Below are 14,749 nucleotides of genomic sequence, written 5' to 3'. Positions count from 1 at the left end.
TCCAAAATTTGAGTTCTTTATATGGTTGGAAAGCTTATGAGAACACCTTTCTAACCATACTAATCTTACTGCATGAAGATGAACGAACAAATAGCAGTAAATTATCAAATGATGCCACTAAATACCATATAAAGTTTCAAAACTTTGCATACAAGATTCATAACCCAATTCTATCGTGTAATGGCATAATTAAGCATAAATTACAGCAAGGAATTCAACCTTATTGCTCTAATACCAATGTAGGAAAATCGTAGCATGCTTTGACATAAATTTCGGATCAACAAACTTTCTTGAAATGATGAATTTCAAGATTTTTATATGGCTGAATCACCTTGCTTTCAAATCTCCCAAATTTGTTTTTTCTTGTATTCCAATGATCCAAATCCCAATCACAATGAAAGGGGATTATTGTCCACAATCTAAGTGCTATTTCTTGTGAAATTTCATATCAAAAATGTGATTATAGGGACTTTCCAATTTTGAGGTGAATTTTTATACTAATTTTTTCGCCATTTTTTTCATGTCTTGCATTTCCCCCCTCTTTTCCGTAACTTCTATATGAAAGTTTCAAGTAGTTACTTGGAAGTTCTGAGTTCGAATTCACTCCCTCCAACCCTTATAAAATCCTGTAGGTCGGGTCACCCCACATGGACGACCTATTATCCCTATTTTCCAACATGAATGGACCTTATATTGGTAGGAACAGACTGAATTCTTTGTAAGTTGAAAAGCAACAAGCTAACAAAAGTAATAAATTCAGGACCAATGGTATAATTTCCCACCATAATATAAACAAATTAAAAATTGTTTCATATTTACGTCTAAGCACCTTATCTGCAAATTTAAAACTATTACCCTTATCCTCAAAATCGCATTATTTACTTCATTTAAAAACATAACAAATTATCGAGATAAAGAATAAAATATGCCAAGAAATGTTGTTTTCACCGATGGGTAATAACAAGACTTGAACCTACGACATGTTCTGAATTTATGTCAAATCGTTTCATCTAAAAAGCGGATCTTGCTACTCGTACACCGGTGTACCGACCCCCTCGCAACAGGGGGCCCACGATTTTTTTATTCGTCGCAAGCCCGCTGTTGTGTTGGGTCGGTCAACCCGGTGTATATGTATCAAAATCCCTAAAAAGCTTAGAATGTCAGACATATTGTATATACTATATTTTGTATTATAGCCAGCCAACTGTATGACAGAATCAATACCATCTCGCAGAACTTCCCCATATATACAGTGAGGCTCTCAAAGGTCAATCATCTAACTTTTTACCTGTATATAATGCAGAGATGACCTGTAAGCAATTTTAGGAGAATGAAAATCTAAAATATGAACATAAAATATAATGGAACGGTAGATTGCAAGATCAAAATGTCCAGATGAGTTACTGACTAGGGAGGACATCGAAAAGATTATCTTGGAACGTGGTTACACGGCAGTGAATCAATCAGATTACCAACCCCTGCTCAAGGAGCGTTCAAAGAAACCACGACTGACTTCAGTTCTGGTTTTACCATTCCTCAAGGATGGAAGGCATGCTACATCTAGTTCAGTCACTCGAGAAGATTATCACAATTGTCTTACTGGTCATCTTATTGTAAACATTTTGGACTGTACATTCAACTCACAAGAATCCAGCGTTCTTCCAAGACCCTGAACAGTTGATCCTACTAATTACTAAATTTGAGGGGAGTTTACTGGCACCTTAGACGTTTGTGCCCTTAGGGGGAGGACCTCGATTATGCCCCTGGAAAAATATGCTCGGCTAGATGTACTGGTTTTCATGCATAATATAGCGAGAAGGTTCAAACTAATAAAGGCAATTCGAAATGAGAAGATAGTATATCATGCTTCCTCTACGCCAGTGTATGGCCTTCCAGTTCATCTAAAACCTCATAAAAAAAAAATTATCTACCGTATTCAATCACTTCATTTTTTTGGAATAGTGAATTTTTTCATTCCATATTCGCAATTGTTCATCTTTGTTATTCGACAATAATATGTAATAAGAGATTTCTGTGTGTGATACTAAAAATCAATTATAAGCAAATCTAGTTGTCAGTTTTCAACATTTTAGCCCGAGTTCTTGTAACTCACTGTTACACTTTTGTCAATTTAGCAAACGTATTCAAACATGATTAATAAAACAGTACACATCCCAATGTCCTGCAATGAAATTTTCAAAATCCTATAACCATTCCGTCCAAAAGTAGTTTCTAACATAGTGAATATCGCTTTGATTATAGTAGCAAGAAAGCAACATAACCAAGAAAAAAAATCAATATGGATTTTAATTTGATTATCATACATAATGCCAGAGGGTCATATTACCAGTACCTGGAACTTTAAGAGTTGGAGTTATGATGCCCACAATCTGTGCATATCGTGTAACTGACTAAAATTAGTGGACTTCAAAGAAATCTTGTAAAGCTCCCTCAGTTTGTTAGCATCAACCGACTTATTCAATGGAGTTTGCTGAGGACTGACAGAAGATTTGTTTGTTTTTGTTGACCGTGTCGTGGCCAACATACTCTTCAGGAGCATCTGTAGCTGACTCCAAAATTTAGCACAAATCTCGGGATTATCATTGCTCAGTGACTTGTTTTCAGATATATTGCGTCCCTCAAGCAGGAGAGATAGAGCTGATTCAAGGAACTGGTACACAAGCAACATGTCAGTAGTTTACTAATAAGTTTGTTTGAAAACAAGTTAATTTGACAATAAGCCTATGATTGGCTCATGTTTATAAACAATTTATAAAAACTTAAGCAACTTTCTATCCACACATTCGAGGGATTCACAAGTAGTATTAACTTACCCACCTCATATTTCAATCCATTTATAGTTCATTTATACAAACTTCCCAAACATGTAATAAGTTACTTCCAAAATAATCTACTTTTTCTACGTCAGAAAATAGAAACATGATTAACGTGTTTGAGAAATAAAAGATACCTAAAAGTAACTCTTACTTTTCTTAAGCTTAGCCAACAAGCTCTGCATAAACTCTGAGAGAACAGGTAACATCTAGAGGAGAAGATTTTGTTGTATAAACTTCATAAGTAAATATCTTTAAGATCCCTCTCGAGTCGAAAATTATCACAAGAATGCACCGAAAACAAGTTATTTTAGTACTCTATGCAACACCATAATCAACAGCACGTAACATTGCATAAACTCATCATAAAATCACAAAGATAGTTCACTGAACATAATAGTTTGGTTCTGACCATAATGTGAAATGACAATATTCTGATACAAAATTATCATTTATATTATATCTAGAATTGTCATGAAAACAAGATGAACAGATGTTAAAAACCGAAACACTATATAAAGAGGAAAAAACCCAATACATACCACATTTGAGTGAAGGTAACTTGAGAGGCTAAATAACAAAGCAGATCTCTCGATCAGAATAGTGAGGTGCATTAGGGGATGTGTACTTGCAGTGTAGAAATCCAAGGACTTTTGCCAGTTCCTTTCTGCCAAGGAGGCATACTGCTTTACCCGTTGAACCACACTGTTTTCACCTTTTGCTAGATTGTTTTTCTTTCTATTCGGCTCTAGAAACTTCAAGCAGCAATTTCGTTGGTAGCATGCCAGTTGAAAATAAGCATATGCAGCCTCCTGTCTACGCAACTCACCGAGTGACTCATATATGGACACAGCCGCCCGGATGGCATCATTTGCCGATATCTCATGCTTTCTATGTTCTCTCTGAGTTCTAGTGAGACTAGAAACAGAGTAATCTTCGAGGACCCCATTCTCATAAATCTCTGCAACAGTATCTTCTCTTGCCAACAGCATGCCCAGTCGTAGATATGTATGAGCAAACTGTGTATTTACTTCGTTCTTCAAACTGCTTGAGACAGAACCTTCATTTTCAGCTAAAGAATTTAGTTCTGTCTTTGCTGCCCCGTAATACCTGAGTGATTCACTGTATTGCATTTTGGCAGTTTCAACTGCCTGCAGATATGCACTGTGGAAGACAGCGTGTTCCTTGAGACTTTCAATCTTTAATACCATCTCTTCAGCTAATGCTCTTCGTCCATGGCCCAAATTACAGTTAATCAAAATGATATTAGTATGATCCTCGACTACTATAAAAGAACTAATAGCCTCAGCAAATGCAATTTCAGCTTTGCCCAAATCTTTCCTTTCCACCCTATATCGTCCTAGTTCGTTGCACACCCATCCTTTCTTCTTGACTACAGATTTTAATTCTGCTGAACTAGCAGGAAGTTCACTCATGGATTTTCGAGCTTCTTCATAACAACTCAGGGCAACAGAGAGAGTATAATCAGCATCTCCAGCTATAGAACACCTCAAGTACTTAAATATACCACCATTTTTCACAGCAGTTTTACCTTTGGAAGAAGGTTCAGATGGAGTATCTACCCTAGACCCCATAACATCTACCTCAGCTGCCAAGTTCACATCCTGCATAGCATCTGCTATCCTATTGGAACTTTCATTGATTTTATCAGTCTTGTTATGCTTAAGATGTTTACTTTCCTTAGTGTTTCTAATGTCCCCATTCTCAGCAACTGTGACATTTTCATAATCCACAGGACGTGAATAATTGCTGTTTGTGATATATGATTTTTTAAATTGCTTTCTGCCATAACCAGATGAACGAGTTTCTTGAGTACTGCTACTTGCACTGCTTCCACTACTGGCCCTGTCACTCTGGCAGCTACAATTTACTAAAGAACATAAGCTGCAATTCTGGTTAAATTGCCCCAGCTTCTTCTTGAGTCTCTCAACTTCCTTCAAGACCTCAGATGACATTCTCAAGTCTTTGGCGTTGTCTTTCCTTTCTGCTTGCCTTGAGGCGTCTTCACCCTTTACCAGATAAAAGTCAACAAATATGTCCCCAACTAGTGTCCAAGCCTTGGCCCAAAAGAGGTAATTCGAAGACAGCTGACCGAAAGCAAGATGATCATCACCTGCGAAAGACTTCATGTTTTCACTTCTGATGTTAACTTCCGCATGGGATAACGAGCTACAAACCATTGAAGAAATAAATCTGGTGTCATGAGGCATTGATCCATAAACCAAACATGCCAGTTCTACAACCTTCAAGGCTTGATAGAGTTGGCCGTCATCCTTATAAGCTTCACCAAGAGCCAAATAAGACTCCCCAAGCAATAAAACAAGTTTCCACAATTTGTCATCTAATTTGGATGTTGGGAGCCAATCTCGGATATCACAAACTTCAATACAGTCAGTGTCGCCACAGGCACAAACAGAGAAATCCATTGATGAAGGTGGTTCGTCCTCAATTTCATTTTTATGGTTCAGCTCTGGTTTGGTGCTTTGCCATCGGCGCGTCCATCTAAGAGACTTGATGGCTTGAGAGACGTGATGAATTGCAGCAAGCTTAGACGATATTGGATCGGCAACAGTCTGGATTTCATGATCAGAAGTTTTTGACACATTACAGACCATAAAATCCTCATCACTAGAACTTGGCACATTATCCTCGTCTGCAACAATTGCAATACCCGATGATACAGATATGCTATCACCAGATGTCATCTCTGTGGAATTTTCAAGATCAAAATTTTCCTGACTGTTAGGTTCTACTGCAGCGAACGGGGGATAAACTATATCATGAGCATTCGATGCATATAACCCATTCATAAACTCAAAGGATTCTTCTTCAGCATCAGCGATGATGACTTCAGACTCTAGTGGAAGTGCTTCAGATGTCAACTCCAGTTCTTCATTGTAAGTCAAGAGAAGCCTCGCAAATTGTTCGTGAGCAAGTGCACGTACCACCTATTCACCACGTTTAATCAGTCAAAAGATAGTTTTCATACTCAAACTATTGAAAAACAATGTACAGGAACTCTTTGCTCCTTTAAAATTTCAGAAGACAACATACTTGATGGTCTGGTTCTTCCGATTGTAAGTAGAATTTAACAAAAATGGAGAAGCTATTGGAGGGAATGCATGTGCTTTGGCTAATAAAATTGGATTTATTGTTCGTTTGATGGTACCTCTAGCAGTACAACAATGGAACGAGATTGGCGATGCTTCTAAGATCCACTTTTGGATTGTCTAAATGAGGTTCGAGATCTTCGTTCTCAATTAAAATCTGTGCATACATTCTTAAATTGCATTCATGAAGAGTTTCTTCAACCAATGGTTTAAATGTCGATAATTAATATGTTTTTTACTTTATTTCTGATGATGTAGTAATAGTTAAATATTTTTATTTGATCGAGGCAATAGTCTTTTAACTCTACGTCTAGTTGTTTTTTATGTTGAGAACATTATTGGTAGAACTAGGTGTATTTTTTGTTTCAGTCGTGATATTTGATATAATTAACATCTAGTTATAGTTGATGTTGAGATATTTTAATTTATTGAATGCCCAAGAAAATTTTAGTTCTTGTTAATGTTTTTATAACTGCTTTCATTTACTTCTCATAATTGTTTATAGTGGTGGGTAATGTTTATTTGTAGCATGATGTGAATGTGTAAAAGTTATAGAATCATGAATATTACCGTTGAAGATTACATTTCTCATTATTTTAATATTTTGATTGTTAATATAAATGTTTTACAACCACTTCTTTCATTGTTGAAAAGAAAAATAACTAAATTTTAGTTACTTCAGTGATATTTTATCAATAAAAATAATTAATGCAACGACAAATCAAGCAATTGTTGAAACAAAATTAATTGGTTGTCTATACTTATTTTTAACAGTTACATTCTACGACCATTTATATAGTTGTTGAAGGTGATGTCCTGTATTAATATCATCAGAGAATAGATCAATATGAAAGAAATCAATTTAGTCACATCACGAGTATTATGAGAAATAGAAAAGACTAGATGTGCTCAAGAAACACAACATGCCAAAAAACATATACATTTTTATTATGGGATTAGAACAACGATAATCCTTTTAACTTTACCCATAATCTAAAAAAACACAAATAGCAAAGTGAGATGTCAGCTTACAACGTTCGACTTCAGGACGAAGAAAAAAAGTTATTACAACCAAAGACTCTAAATGAGGAGTAATCAAGAGGATGGCTAAACATCGTATCAAAGGGTGATACTAGAGGTATGTTGAAGGTGAAATCTTATTAATAAAGAAACAGCAACGAAAAATATTTCTCCCCAAAATTCATTAGGAACATTGGCATACAAAAGAAGGGAGCGAGCAGTTTCTACAATGTGCTTATGCTTTCGTTCAGCAACATCATTTTGCTGTAGGATGTTAGTACGTGAGGTTTGATGAATTATGCCATTAAGAGCAAGCAATTCAGAGAAATAAATAGAAATATACTCTTCACCCAAATCACGTCTAAAACACTTAATTACAGTAGAACGTTGAATTTTAATAAGTGTTCTAAAAGAAAGTCAAAACATTGTTTCATATGATAAATTCAACAATAACGATTATAATCATCAGTAAAAGACACATAATAGCTAGAACTTCCTCTTGTAGTAATAGGAGCAGGTCCCCAAACATCAGAATGAACATGATCAAATGGTGCAACATAATGAGAAATACTTCGAGAAAAAGATAAAGCAGAAAATTTTAACTAATTTTCAAACACTACAATTACAAAATATCATGAGTTTGCAAATCTCCCAATTGATTCTTAGAAACTAAAAATTTCAAACGACTAGTGGAAACATGGTCAAGGCAAAAATGCCAGAAATAAAAAATAGAAAAAGAGAAATTCAAAGAGAAAGATGATATATGTTTATCAAATTTTTTATTGACTTGAATGGTTTTTTTGGGAGAATGCGTGGTTAAAAAATAGGGAAAAGTTATGAATCTACATGCAAAATTATTTTAGTGGGATTATGAGTAGCTGAAAATAAGTGTGAGGAAAAGTGAAAAAATCAAACAAGGGATTATAAGTAATGAGTATGAAACTCAAGAGTATCTGTGTTTTATTATATCTAATTAACTTCCTATTCATTTTCCTCGGAAATACTCCAATTTTATATAGTACTATTTCAAAATGTAATTCCTTATCATTAACTATGTAATAGAATTAAAGCCGTTTCCTTCATTCATGTCCTTATGCACCATCTCATACTAAATTTCTAAATCTTCCTCCTCCTATGTTTCTTACTCTCATGATGCCTAAGACATTGAAATACATAGTTTTGCACTTGGAAAATGATCCATGTTAGAATTGGACCGGTGGAATGTGAACATCCTTCCGGTCCAAATCAGAAAAAGATCAGCCACTTCTTCGGAAATTGACTAGAACTAAGAACTTAGACTAGTAAGCATATGACATCAGCCACCCTCTTGAAACCCGATAGAACTTGAGCCAATTATTTTTACACCAGCATAATACCTTTTTAGTATTTGATACGCCTGAAAACCTTTCATTTGGAAGGAAAGACAAAAGGCACAAAATTATAAACAGTGAGCCTCAAATGATAAACAATAAGTACCTTCATTCTGTGCTTTTGCAATCGGGAGTACCTTTTCTGGGATACTCGAGAGTACGGGTAGCGTGTTCAGATCTGTTTCTGTTGGAATCATCTGATACCTTGGAGGTTGCACCCTATATTGTTTCCAAATTAAACAGAAATAACTTATGACTTACGCGTGCTCAAAGAAACCAAAGTCCCTCCCTAAATTAATTTCTACTGCATAAAACACATACTAAATTATATCAAAACAAGAAAAAAATAACTAAAATGTAGACCAGAAATGATGGAATATGATGAGGAGCCAGCCCTAAGCTAGATTTATTGTCTTATAATTATTATAATATCAATATTTTTATGTCTTATGTTAGGATCTTTTGGTTACCTAGCATTGAAGGGTCAATAAGGGTTTTGTGTTCCTATAAATTCATAGCCAGGGCTCATACTTTCTTCTTTGCTAATGAATTAATAAAAATTAAAGTTTTGAAATTGTTCCAAGATTTTGGTTTATTCTCCCCATTCTTATCCAAATCAATGAGATTGATTCAGCATCCATTTATTTTCACTCTCATTCCCTGCAAACATTGGTATCAATACTTCATTAATTTAAAAAAATAATAATAATAAATAAATAAATAATTCAAAAATAATGTCACCAATATGAGCATATCAACGATTGTTAGCTCCTGTGATTTGAATACAAATCAATTCTCAAGCCTTACCGTTTTCTAATACATTTAAATGGGTTTGAGGTTGAATTATTGTCAATTGTTCGCTATTCATTTTTACAAGTCAACGAATTATTGATTAAACATTCAAAAATTCTTAGAATCAACAAATGTTTAGGCTTGTTCCTTCGTTCATGTTTCCCTGTTGCATAGTTGGTATCAAAGTAAGGCTATGTCCTTGATCATGGCATCTAGGCATTAACATTGGGCTAGGGAAGTATAATCGAAGGGGTCGAGCAACAAGTTATGACATACATGGTTAGCACATTGAATTGCCAACACAACACATCGCAATTGTGCGACCGCCAATGTTGGTGATGGCCGAATTGTTGTTGTGAGCGCTAAGGACCATGATATTTCCGGCGGTGGAGTAGGTGGCTAGGGGCGCTGGTTGGTGGCTACTCAAACATTGATTTAGGCCCTTTCACTGCTTTCAACCCCATATGGTGGAATGCATTCAATAAAGGATTACAATGGACCACAAATTTTTTACAAAAAAATTATAAAAATTTAGATTTTGATAATAACTGTTATAACACTTTAATCTTCAATGAGGAGCCCGATGCTGTGATCATCAAAGGAGTGACAAAAAAGATTTAATTCCAAGCCTACCAGGAAAGCAAAATCTTTGAAAGCGCTGTTTCCTTTGTCATGGTATGAGTAGATGATTAGAATGTTAAATTGACGGAGCAAGTTTCAATTACAAAGGCACAAATTGAGAAGGTTGATCATGAGATTTAAAGACATGGAAGTTATTTCAAAGTTGTAAATTCCTTGAATAAGGATGAAAAGAAATTATCATCGACAAGACTCATAGAATGCCAATAAAAATTCATGCTCTCCCAAAGGAGAGGTCTAAACACTTCCAAAAAGTCTTTTGACTTATGTCAAGGAAGTGCGATCATGTTTCGTAGTAGGTTCTCATTGTGTCCGCAATGCGAATTTTATCTCATATAGAACAAGTACAGAAGTATTAGCTACAGCATAATAGGTCTACATCAGGTCCTCACGAGGATGAGCTTAATATTAATGAGGACTACACCTTATGATGGTCAATGTCATCTTGCCAAGCAAATCGCCAAAAAATAGATCATTCATGAAAATACACCATTTGAAGACGAATCTTCTTCAACTCACAGAGAATGATGAAAGCGAAGAGGGGAGCCAGTCCTAGGCTAGATTCATTATCGTCTAATAAGTTTTATTTCAATAATTTTACGTCCAAGTTAAGGTTTTTGGTCATTCAACGTGCTATAAATTCATAGCTAGGGGCTCGTCATTTCTTGGTTATTTCTGAATTAATTAAAAATAAATTGATAGCTTTGGGGTTGTTTTAAGATTTTGATCTATTCTTGGTATTCATGTTTTCATTCTCTCCTGCATCACATTCTAATAAAGTTTACAGCTGGTCTGCACTTGCTCACAAACAAGCTTTCAGTCACACAAATCCCTAAATAATAACGCATGAATTATGCATGCGTGCACGGAGAAACTTATAGACAATATAAAAGGCATAAAATTCATAAACAAAACGAATAAGACATTAAACAATTGCACCAGCAAGTAATTAAACATCCAATTTATAGGTACTATCTCTGAAAACTAATATAGACAAAATCCACATTCAGGTAGGAAAGAGGGGATATGGAGACTTTAACTAGAAAAAAGAGATAGAACACCATATAAATTCTGAAAATCGGATTTTAAGGAGGATAAATGCATATGTGAATGTGTTGTACATGTTATATATGTATTGAGTATTAGTTTAATACTACATAAAAACATCTCTATATATAAATATTGAAAACTTGGCCACCAAATGATGTGAATCACCATGAAATGATGCAACTTTTCATTGCAGATATTATAATTATTTGAATTCTTAAGTGAGAGACAAACAGCAAGGCCTTTTGCCTTGCTGCACAGCTCGCAGAAGTGAGCAGAAACTGCAAGCAATGCTCTCGAATTGCAAGAGCATCTGTTCACTTACTACTTTTAAGCTGTCGAAACTCCTTATCCCTATCTCTTTATAATTTAAACAAATCCAACACATACAGCTAACTTGCCAATTTACACACAAGCACATTCCTGGGACTGTAGTTTCCAAACTTTCAACGGAACAAGTCAGCATCAACTAAATTTTAGCTCGCTTGCACATTGCTATACCGAATACATAACATTTTTCTAAATTTTTTCAAAGCGGAAACAACACGAAACGAGTAACATATGCAGTACTCAAAACTGTTTAAATAATCAAAACTCAAATATATACACGTAATTCCATATACGTACGTATGAGAAGACGGAACAAGGGCGGCAACAGAATTGAAATCATGAAATGCCTTGTCGGTGGGTACAGGTATGGATCCGCAAAGAAACCCCACGGGCTTGGGCCTGGCGATTTCTAGCCTGCCCACGCACTGCAGCTCCCGAGAGCCCGACCTCTGTTCATCCATTATACCTATGTTATTTTAGCTAGGGTTTTTCCCAAATTTTGTACTGTAGTTTTTGTTATACGATGATTATGATAATGGTGAAGAAATGTTTGTTTGTGGTACTTTTCCTCTAGAAAATTCTGAAGAGGTAGGGAGTCGCCTACTGTTTGCTTCTATCAAATTTCTGCAAAGCCAAATTGGGATCTGATATCGTGTTCCGTAACCTACATTCACTAATTCTAAAGGATGAGAATGAAAAAGGCTTGGACAATTTTGTAAAAGAAACTCCTAGCGTGGGTTTAATTGTAAATATGAAATTTGCATGAAAAAATAAATAAATTATAGATAATTCAATTGTCTAGAATTTATTTGCATGAAAAATGTCGATTAAATGTGTTTGATTGATTTAATTTTTAACATGAAAAATATTATACTTGTCCATTTTTTATTGGTAGGTAGAGGAGATGAGAGAGTGAATTTCTTAAAAAATATAATCTTACTTCCCCTAAGGAAATTATTTTCCTTGATTTTGAGGAAAATATGGTAAGAGTCGGAAAATGTATTCTATAGAAAAATGTCAATTAAACAGTACAAAAGTAGAGAGTTGAGTGTAAAAACACATTTCCAATGAAAAATATAGGCAATCAAACGCACTCCTATTTATCATAACATTAAGAAGTTCTCCCCATTTTTGAAACGAAGCAATTTTATATCCAACCTCCCACGGTATTCACACAATTAATTTCAAATTATAGAAACTGATCCAACTATCTTAAATCTTCAAAGGTCCTTGCATGTCATTGTTACTCAATTCGAAATGTTACCTATACTTTTACAAGGATTACATTATGATTTGAAGAAGACGAGGATGATTTTCGCCGTTTGGAAGTGATATTGCAATAAATGAAGGTCGATGAATAATTTATTCATTTTCAAGCCTTTTTTAAGCTATGATTAACAAGCAGTAGACTTTTGACTATTAAAATGATCTTGTGTGAGTTCGAGTAAACATGATTTTTTTTAATTACAATATAAATGCGATAAAATTAGTAGGTGAGCTCTTTGCCAATCGACAAATATCTTTTATTTTTTATTTAAGACATTGTGAAAATGATTAATCTTGACCTTGTCTTGGATTCTTTAGTTATTTTATCTCATGAATGTTCGGTCAATTTTATCTAGGACAATTTTACGTAGAACATTTTTAGGAAGATGGTTTTTACATAGAATGTGATCTATAACGGTAATTTAAGTACATGGTTCTGTTTTTTGCTTAACATTCATATAATACTTGAGTCAATTGCATGTTTGATAAAAGTTTCATAAAATTTTATCAATTTTTTTAATTGTTCAAACTTCAATCTAAATAGCATATTTTATTGGATCCATAATTTTTATCAAGCTTCTATAAAAAAAACTTTGTCAAACAATTCCTAAACTTGAAACACTCACAAATGCATAGGGGGCTTCCCTTCTATCAATAGATGGATACATCCCGCTATAGCTCATGGTACTTTGGACCTGATTTTCATGAATAACTTTAAAAAAAAAAAAAATCTACAAGTCATTACATTGCTCCTTATAAAAGTGGATACGAAACCTCAATTTTCATACCAAGTAAGAATCTGCCAAGTATCTGTGTGTTCCTTAGAAATACACTAATGATATATTTGTTGACTTGCATTCCGCAGTACTAAATGTTGGAAAAAGGCTTTGTTAAACTTAATTTTGGCACAATTTTAGGTGAGATCTGTTGGTCCAATTTGAAAGATCAAAGTTGATCCATGTTCTCCTCAATAAGAATATCGAAATCATCTGTTTACTTTTCAAAAATGATAAACGTGTAAATGAGAAATTGGAGTTTAAAGTGGACCATTGAAAGAAGGTTTATGTTGGAGGAAAAACTATATTTAAGTTTATCTCACATAAGAAGTGGATGAAAGCAATGATCATTTTATACATGGTTACACTTTAAAATGTGTAATCATGTGTAGTATAGAAATTCTCTCTACGTGCGTGCGTAGGGAGTGCAAATCAAGGATCAAAATCATGTGTAGTTCTTTTTTCCAAAACATCTTGTCAAGTTATTACTGAATACCTATTAGCGAGGTCTATTGCTGGATCTAGTGGTATCAATGTAGTCAGTGAAATAGTGCATGTAGCTTTATTTGCAAATTACATCTCAATTCGACTTTCTTTTTGGATATCTCTACATGATGATTGGTTTCTTGGACATTGCAGTTTATTGTAAAGGATGTAAACAACCACATGCTCTGATTTGAAGTTCAAATATATCTATGACACTGTTTTCATATTTTTTGACTCACGTTTAATATGATATCTTACAGATCATACACTACCACCTGTCCAATTGAATGTTGTGGTTTAATTTCACATGCACATATGCTTTGGAATTAAGTATATGGGACTTCTGTGTACTTTTCCATCCGTTATCTCTTTATATGTAATATACAGGGGCGGACCCAAACATTTTCTATTGTGGGGTCAAAAATTAAGAATGCTTGAACGGAACTCAAGCAATACAAGGCGGTGGGCTTAACTCTTTGACATTCGAGTGTCTTCTCCTGACCTTGCTTGGTGCTTCAAGTTTCTATCACATCAAACATGGACACGACTTATAATTGAGTTTTCGAAAAACTAAAGATGAATAAACATAAAAAAAAAAATAATAATAATAATAACTCAATGAATAAATTGGAACAAGAAATTTTCAAAAAAGTAGAAATAAAAAATCACCCGATAGCTTCCAACTGCATGAATAACATGTTTGCCATTGCAACAATCCAATTGGATTTTTCACGTGAAAGAAGAATATTACCATTTACGATATTCTCAAATGTGTGATATCCATTGAATGCAACAAAGAAATAATATATGACAACAACAATATATGCAAATATTTTTGAGGTTAAAACTCAAAGAAATATTATTTTATTTACAAAATATACAACACAATGGAATTATACAAACAATTTCAAGTTTCTATCACATCAAACATGGACACGACTTATAATTGAGTTTTCGAAAAACTAAAGATGAATAAACATAAAAAAAAAAATAATAAAAAACAAAACCCAAAAAAAAAATTGGAAAAAAATTTTTTCAAAAAAAAAAAAAAAAAAACC

At 34.2% G+C, this 14,749-nt stretch overlaps 1 protein-coding gene across 1 annotated transcript in view; it reads right to left on the bottom strand.

The window, feature by feature from the left end:
- Positions 1 to 11,812, bottom strand: part of LOC111372473 — a 17,294-nt gene extending 5,482 nt beyond the window's left edge. Inside the window, exons 1-2 of the mRNA XM_022994831.1 lie at positions 11,461 to 11,812; positions 8,462 to 8,574 (exon numbers count right to left, since the gene is read on the bottom strand). Coding sequence (XP_022850599.1) covers positions 8,462 to 8,574; positions 11,461 to 11,624 — 277 coding nt within the window. The 5' untranslated portion in view covers positions 11,625 to 11,812. The remainder of the gene's footprint in view (positions 1 to 8,461; positions 8,575 to 11,460) is intronic.
- Positions 11,813 to 14,749: the final 2,937 nt, after the last annotated feature.

The sequence above is a fragment of the Olea europaea genome, unplaced genomic scaffold, assembly GCF_002742605.1.
Source record: "Olea europaea var. sylvestris unplaced genomic scaffold, O_europaea_v1 scaffold1001, whole genome shotgun sequence".
Taxonomy (NCBI): domain Eukaryota; kingdom Viridiplantae; phylum Streptophyta; class Magnoliopsida; order Lamiales; family Oleaceae; genus Olea; species Olea europaea.
The sequence above is the reverse complement of the archived record's forward strand: the minus strand, read 5'-3'. Positions and strand labels throughout refer to the sequence as shown.